This window comes from Electrona antarctica, assembly GCF_951216825.1.
Source record: "Electrona antarctica genome assembly, chromosome: 6".
Classification (NCBI taxonomy): Eukaryota; Metazoa; Chordata; class Actinopteri; order Myctophiformes; family Myctophidae; genus Electrona; species Electrona antarctica.
Genome location: NC_136811.1, coordinates 7,391,557 through 7,399,838, shown reverse-complemented (window position 1 = coordinate 7,399,838; position 8,282 = coordinate 7,391,557). Strand labels below are relative to the sequence as shown.

General features: G+C 44.9%; 1 protein-coding gene across 1 annotated transcript; it reads right to left on the bottom strand.

Annotated features, from left to right (window-relative positions):
* Nucleotides 1–3,741: 3,741 nt before the first annotated feature.
* Nucleotides 3,742–8,042, bottom strand: LOC306924641 (secretory phospholipase A2 receptor-like). Its single transcript, XM_079503221.1, has 3 exons — nt 7,673–8,042; nt 6,660–7,383; nt 3,742–4,796 (listed from the first exon to the last, which is right to left on the bottom strand). The coding sequence occupies exons 1-3, from the start codon at nt 7,990–7,992 to the stop codon at nt 4,599–4,601; spliced, it is 1,242 nt and encodes a 413-aa protein (XP_079359347.1). The 5' UTR covers nt 7,993–8,042; the 3' UTR covers nt 3,742–4,598.
* Between the last annotated feature and the right edge of the window lie 240 nt (nt 8,043–8,282).

The following is an 8,282-nucleotide window of genomic DNA, read 5'->3' as shown; positions in this document are numbered from 1 at the left end:
AATAAAATTCTGCTCTACTAAGGTAGTACTACGCATCACGTCCAGTTGATAACGCAGGTAAAAATACGTTAACAGGCCAGAGTCTAAGCAATATTCAACTAATATTCTCTACACGTCTCTAGGAAATTACCTCATTGTTCCATAAGTAGGCTACTCATGACTCAACTTATCAAATTATACGAAAAAACATACAATCAACATAATGCCTACTAATTCATGTTGAAAACAATATATATTTTCTCTTCCAATTTTCCTAGTATGCAATTAAAAATCACTTTCACAACAATACATAACCTCTTTGTCCATCAGTCACCACGCACGGGCAACAAGGCTCGAGTTCCTCGACGCGCCGCCACGGAGATGTGTCCTTTTTCGGCCCGTGTCGTGTATAATGTATGATCAGTACATTGCACCGTACGGCCGCTGTTTGACACTGTCCTCTTGTCCATTTCGAAATGAATTCTACACACCTCCTCCCTTCAGTCATGAATCACAACACATGACTGACAAAGCGAATTCACGAGAACCGCAGATGGCCACCAAAGCAGACCGTAGCGAGCCCCGTAGAGCAACTGCCTCGCCCCGCCAAGCAGAGCAGAGCCGAAGAAGCGGGTCCCCCCGCCTCCCTTCGACCGCTGAATGCCGAGCAGATGAAGCCAAGGATCCCCCTCGAATCGCCGCTGAGCATCGCCGCTCCTCGGGTTGGAGATCCGCTGCTCCCCGCCGAGACGTGAAGAGAAGCACGTTCCCCGTCGACGCGCTGTAGAGGGCCTCTCCCTCCCTGTTCCACATCGGAGATCCGGAGCGCACCGTTTGCGCTGTCCTCCATTCTCGCCGAAGAGAAGACCACTTCTTCCCGCTGTAGACGAACGCCGTTCCGCCAAAAAATCAAACCAACCACCAACCGCCAAAATTAGACTGAATAAAAAAAGCCCCTGACTCTCTTCTGCCTGACGCAAAAAACGCATCAAAGACACCGGTTACGTCGCACCAATTGAAGTAAATTAACTCCAAAGAGAGACCGCTTTTCCTCTCTGTAAAGCTCATGAACAAACTTCTAATACTTAGGCAAAGTACTCAGGATAAACGCGGAGGCAGACAGATGAATGAAGGTTTCGAAGTCCAGGTTTATTTCAAAGACAAAGTACAGCTCAGATGCATGGCCGGAGCCATGCATGCACCCAGCCTGACGGCAGGACACACACTAACACACAGATAGGCATTTTCAGTAGACCTTATACAGATACAGAGACAGAGACAACAAAGGGAAGAATGCAAAGGTGATCCCAACCCCCCTTTACCAAAATGGTCATGTCTAAATAAGGTATTGGTCACCAGGAAGGACAACAGGAGACCTCTGGTCTGAATGCTCCTAGATCAGAGTAGGCCTGGCTATTTAGCATAGTGCCAGCTGTGAAGAATGGGGCCTGAATGTCTAGCCTTTTGGTCCTGTTGGTGAGACCATAGTATTATCAGGCTTACTATTTTAGATGTGAATTTAGTCTGTCTAGTTTTAACATGATTTAGGCTATATTGATAAAATGTGGTTCCAAAATATACCGCATTCCTCCCTTGCTAAACGTACTACACGTTTATCACAAAATAAAAGGAACCACATTTGGACCTCCTCCCTTGACACAAAGAAAAGATAAAATTAAAAACAACAGATAGGCCTAAGACAAACAAACAATTACATTAGAATTCAAATGGTTACAGAGACAAACGGAATCTAGGTTACATAACTTCTTCAGGCAATTCTCATTACATACTTTACACATAACTAAATTTCGGTTCAGCATCAGTAGAATCTTTTAGTGTTCTATTAAAATCTAATCTGAAATGTTGATTGATTACAAATAAGCGAGATCGGGCGTGTTTATGGCTTGGGACCAGGCCCAACCCTGCTAATCAACACATTAAAAACCTAGACACCACTATAAAGCGAAAAAACATCCTCACTGCTTAATTTAGGACATGCTATAACATATACGTTTATAATGCTTGAAATAAAATTCTGCTCTACTAAGGTAGTACTACGCATCACGTCCAGTTGATAACGCAGGTAAAAATACGTTAACAGGCCAGAGTCTAAGCAATATTCAACTAATATTCTCTACACGTCTCTAGGAAATTACCTCATTGTTCCATAAGTAGGCTACTCATGACTCAACTTATCAAATTATACGAAAAAACATACAATCAACATAATGCCTACTAATTCATGTTGAAAACAATATATATTTTCTCTTCCAATTTTCCTAGTATGCAATTAAAAATCACTTTCACAACAATACATAACCTCTTTGTCCATCAGTCACCACGCACGGGCAACAAGGCTCGAGTTCCTCGACGCGCCGCCACGGAGATGTGTCCTTTTTCGGCCCGTGTCGTGTATAATGTATGATCAGTACATTGCACCGTACGGCCGCTGTTTGACACTGTCCTCTTGTCCATTTCGAAATGAATTCTACACACCTCCTCCCTTCAGTCATGAATCACAACACATGACTGACAAAGCGAATTCACGAGAACCGCAGATGGCCACCAAAGCAGACCGTAGCGAGCCCCGTAGAGCAACTGCCTCGCCCCGCCAAGCAGAGCAGAGCCGAAGAAGCGGGTCCCCCCGCCTCCCTTCGACCGCTGAATGCCGAGCAGATGAAGCCAAGGATCCCCCTCGAATCGCCGCTGAGCATCGCCGCTCCTCGGGTTGGAGATCCGCTGCTCCCCGCCGAGACGTGAAGAGAAGCACGTTCCCCGTCGACGCGCTGTAGAGGGCCTCTCCCTCCCTGTTCCACATCGGAGATCCGGAGCGCACCGTTTGCGCTGTCCTCCATTCTCGCCGAAGAGAAGACCACTTCTTCCCGCTGTAGACGAACGCCGTTCCGCCAAAAAATCAAACCAACCACCAACCGCCAAAATTAGACTGAATAAAAAAAGCCCCTGACTCTCTTCTGCCTGACGCAAAAAACGCATCAAAGACACCGGTTACGTCGCACCAATTGAAGTAAATTAACTCCAAAGAGAGACCGCTTTTCCTCTCTGTAAAGCTCATGAACAAACTTCTAATACTTAGGCAAAGTACTCAGGATAAACGCGGAGGCAGACAGATGAATGAAGGTTTCGAAGTCCAGGTTTATTTCAAAGACAAAGTACAGCTCAGATGCATGGCCGGAGCCATGCATGCACCCAGCCTGACGGCAGGACACACACTAACACACAGATAGGCATTTTCAGTAGACCTTATACAGATACAGAGACAGAGACAACAAAGGGAAGAATGCAAAGGTGATCCCAACCCCCCTTTACCAAAATGGTCATGTCTAAATAAGGTATTGGTCACCAGGAAGGACAACAGGAGACCTCTGGTCTGAATGCTCCTAGATCAGAGTAGGCCTGGCTATTTAGCATAGTGCCAGCTGTGAAGAATGGGGCCTGAATGTCTAGCCTTTTGGTCCTGTTGGTGAGACCATAGTATTATCAGGCTTACTATTTTAGATGTGAATTTAGTCTGTCTAGTTTTAACATGATTTAGGCTATATTGATAAAATGTGGTTCCAAAATATACCGCAACATAATGTCCAATTTGAAGATAACAAAAATAGTGTGACTGGTGTAGCTCAAATGTAATTCTTAACTGTTGAAATGATGCAAAGCGTTTCTCCATGTATAAATCTCCAACAGTGGAAAGCCCTTTAGTAGCCCAGTCAGTGAATTTTTACAAATAGGGGTATAGATAGAGACATCGGGCAGTTTGAGGGTAGATTTTATTTGTTTCAAAAATGAGTTTTTTACAATAAAATCCTCCCCAACCATATTGCTTGTTGAAAGGGAGCATTTATTGATGCTGTTAGTTCTATCTATATCAAGCCATTAATGCTTTTCTGAGAGTCCCCATTGCCAGTAGGTTAGGGCCCTGGCATTACATGCCCAGTAATAGTGTCTGAACACGGGTAGGTGTGACAGCCAGATGGTGACAGTAGAGAGTACAACCTGTGAACTCAATGCTGCCTCCATCTGGCGGAGTCAGGTTAGAACTGGTAACTGTCCCTGTGAACACACAATAGAGTTCTTTACACTCTAGGATAGTGAACAGAAGACGTCTGGAGATGAGCTTTATACTGTACGGTGTTGGTTGCATGGACCGTACTTAGGTTAGACTTTGGTTTTGTAGGGCAGTTGGCAATAATAAATAAATAAAATGTAAAATGTATTATTCAATTTGCAATTCATACAATTCAGGTATAGGCTATACAGTAGAAGACATTTCTTATCCATTAATTATTAAGTGCAATATCAGATCAACGGTAAGAACTCGAGTCTACAAATGACAGTGTAAATATAGTCACATAAGAGAGCAAAGAAGACAAAGTGATACAAAGTATCTTGGACACCAGGTAAACATCAAACCTAAATTAACCTAAATATAATTATTAGCGTTTGTGGTCAAGTAAACAGTATATATCACTCTAACAAGCATAGCATAAGTGAAGAAATAACCAACATAGTAGTACAGTATATAGTACTGTCTATACTCTATAGGCCCTACTATATAAATGACCACAAATCCCAGCTGTTCTGCCTGGCTACCATTCCTCTGTCTATCCTGCTGGGGTTTTGATGCAGAGGAAGTTCCTTCTCTCCATGCAGTCCCTGATCTGCCACTGGGTGCTGTGGTCTTTGGGTAGGGTTCCACAGTGCCGCCCCCAGGCTGGACACAGTGGCAGGTTCTGGTACTGCTGTGGTTCCCCGTCCACCCAGAGCCACTGGCCCGCCAGGAAACGCAGAGCTGTCCACACCTGGGGACAACATGGAAAGCAAAGGAGGTCAAGTGTTACTGTGCTTTAATTAGGTCTATGCCGTCCTGATAACTGCATATTATTAAATAGGCTAAATAGAACTCACATGAAAAATGTGAGTTCTGAACGGGACAAACATTATGGCCAAGGTTTGAAGAGACGTTTTGACGATTTTGTAACCCATTTTTTCACCCAGCGTCAATTATCTAATGTAATCCTGGACTCCCTACACTCCCTCTGCAAACCTGGGGAGAGCAACGGACTGACCTCATGCTTCCCTCAATGCATGAGCTAGGAGTCCAAGCTGCTTCTTTTCACCTGGCAGCTAGGGGTTTCCCTGGTAGGACATAGGAAGGAACTTGTGGAAGAAACACGTTATTCCAGCCAGTTCCTTTCCCCTCCATCACATACCCCGGGTGGCCAGGAGGAGGCAGTTTAGACTTTAGAGACCACGATAACTGCATGTTTTTTGCCAGGGTAAAACATACAAACTCCACACAGAAAGGCCCTTTCGCCAACCCCACCTCGGGTACGGGCACTGATGACGCGGAGGAGAGAACACGCCGCCAGCACCCACAGCCTCCCCAGCGAGAATCGAACCCAGGACCTTCTAGCTGTGAGCCTGTGAGGCGACAGCACTATACCGACTGTGTGACCGTGCAAGGAAGGACACGACACAGGACAGCTTCCTTAAAGGAGAATTCCATGCTAGAAGGCTTTCTTACCTTTATTTGTAGTTGTTACGTATACCCACTAAAGAGGTCCAGGTGTTATTTTGTGCAAAAGTGCATTATTGGCTATTTCCCCTAATATAAGGGGTTGGGTTTTTGTGCTAATTCGCTTATTTCCATCGAAATAAGTACTAAAGTGTGCCGCTTGGGATACTATTTGCATTTGATTATGAAGAGAGGATATATACAAATAAATTTGATTTTTGAGCGATGGAAATAAGCGAATTAGCATAACACCCCAATGCCCCATTCAATTCAGTGCAATTCAATTAAATTCATTGATGTGGGGACGTAACAACTACAAATAAAGGTAAGAAAGCCTTCTAGCATGGCATTCTCCTTTAAGTCTGTAGCTTTATTCCTCCATGTGCAGGGAATAATACAACAACAACATTTTTACACAGGAGAGAAGATGGCTCTCCAGTCTCCACTGTCCGGACAGAGGCTCTCTCTTGAGTGTTTGTGGAGATGACTGATTTAACCTGTTGTGCCTTGATCAGGTCCATGCACAACAGGTGCGCAGCCACACCCAGTTCTAGTTTTACTCAGGCCAGGTGTGACTGCTTAAATCAGTCATCCTCCATCTCACACAGTGTTAGAATTATTATAGGGTTTGAGTTACCTTTAGAGTTAGCGCTATGTAAAGGAATTTGCCCAAACGTGGGGACAATCCAACTTTACAAAGTACTTTCGATTGTTTCAACAATCTATCAGATAAAAAAAGAAAGATAAGAGATCAATGGCCCTATCTTGGGCGCCTTAGCCTTTTATCCCTAAACTTCTTTGCCATATTTTACTATCTTGAAAAACATTTTAAAATAGTTCAATCTACATCGCCACGTTGTGAGCTTGTAGATCGGCTATTTGAACTATTTAAAAAAAAAATCTAAATAGTAAAAAACGGCAAATACGTTTAGGGATAAGGGGTAAGGGCAAGATATAAATGCATTCATTTCATCCAATGTTTTGGAAAAACATTCCCTCTCTCTCTCTCTCTCTCTCTCTCTCTCTCTCTCTCTCTCTCTCTCTCTCTCTCTCTCTCTCTCTCTCTCTCTCTCTCTCTCTCTCTCTCTCTCTCTCTCTCTCTCTCTCCACAACCCACAATGTGACCCGTCAACCCAAACCCTCAAACCTCATTGGTCGTGGCCTCCTGGATCTTGTCCCTGGCGTAGCGGTGGTCGTCCTCAGACTGCAGGCTCACCAGGTCATACTGGTGGTCACGGTAATGATTATGTCGGCTGGAGTCGCCGCTGCCGATGGCCCTGCAGTGCTCCAGAGCCTCCTCCCATGTCTTGTTCTCCTTCACCAGGATCACGTTGTCAACGAAACACATGAATCGATGACGATCTGAGCAAGAATCACTGTGCAACATGTTACTGGGAAAGCGAAGGACGCCACAGTTCTCATGGTCCGGCTCTCCCCAACCCCAGTTGTACTGTGAGTCCGTTCCAATCCACTTCCAGATGTCTTTAGACGTGTAGTTTCCGGGTGTGTTCGGGGGTATATGCAGTCCAATCCAAGTCCAACCAATCGCAGTGAACGTGTGCTGGTTGCTCTGTGTGACAGTGGCTAAGACCATGGACTTGTTGTTACAGCTCTCCTGGGCATCGTACCAGCTCATGGCTTCAGTCTCAAGTTGGACTTGATCCCCTTTAGAGCAGTAGGACAGCTTTGACTCTGAACAATGAGCATTGTACAACCCTCTATATTCGGAAGGCTTACAGTCTTTTGTTACATTGGCTTCCGAGGTTACATTGAGAGTGGGACAGGTTTTTTTACGGAAGGACAGATAGGTACAATTCTTCATTTCACGTTCACTTGTTGTGGCCCAGCTCGCGTCATCTGAGGCATCTCCTCTGCGGAAAATAAAGCAATAAAGCAACAATCATCATGACAATAATCATATATATACACAGATTGTGTGTGTGCGTGTGTGCGTGCGTGCATGCATGCGTGCATGTGTGCGTGCGTGCGTATATACATATACACTGTATTACATAATACGTATATATTATACATACCACACACACACACACACACACACACACACACACACACACACACGCATGCATGCACCGCATTCAGGAGGGTCATTTCATTTTCACTTGTAATTACAGGCTGAAGGTGGTTAAGAACAAGACCAACCTTTCTCCTGTCCACCTCCAGACAGAAGCGTTCCCAGGGTCTCTGTACAGACCAATCCACACAGATCTGTCTCCGTTCTTCACTAACTCATTCAGCAGGTCTTCTCTCTGATAACCACCAGAAGCCAAGTCAGTGAAGTTCTCCTTGCAGTACTGTTGAGCATCAGACCAGGTTTTCCACTCATTCACATAGTGAATTGTTTTCATCGGGACAGACGCCTCCAATTGAAGAGCAGCAATGATGATGAGGAGGAGGAAGAGGGAGAGGGAGAGGGGGGTCATGAATGAGCTCCTCTTCTCCATTTTCACAAGTTGTTTCATCAAGCAGAGAAGAGTGCAGGGCAGAGTTCAGTTGTTGTCATTAATGTCCACTCTGTAGCTGAGTCCTCTGTGTGACCTGGTTGGTGAGGAGCAGGCTGTCACACTGTTATGACAGCCACACCTATGTGCACCTGGACACACCCACACTCGTAAATTAGTGTTGTTGCCTTGTGGCTTTGTCTCTCAAATGTGCTGTCACTCTTTAGTCTTTAATGATGATTGTTTCCCTTCTTCAGATATACTGACATAGGCGCAAATACCGGGAGGGATGGGGTGTTATATATCCCCCC

Excerpts from the sequence above, each read along its gene's own strand:
- LOC306924641 (XM_079503221.1), bottom strand. The coding sequence starts at position 7,992 with ATGAAACAACTTGTGAAAATGGAGAAGAGGAGCTCATTCATGACCCCC. Across the intron at positions 7,384-7,672 it reads TGGAGGTGGACAGGAGAAAG|AGGAGATGCCTCAGATGACG; the intron begins GTTGGTCTTGTT and ends TATTTTCCGCAG. Across the intron at positions 4,797-6,659 it reads AGGAGGCCACGACCAATGAG|GTGTGGACAGCTCTGCGTTT; the intron begins GTTTGAGGGTTT and ends TGTTGTCCCCAG.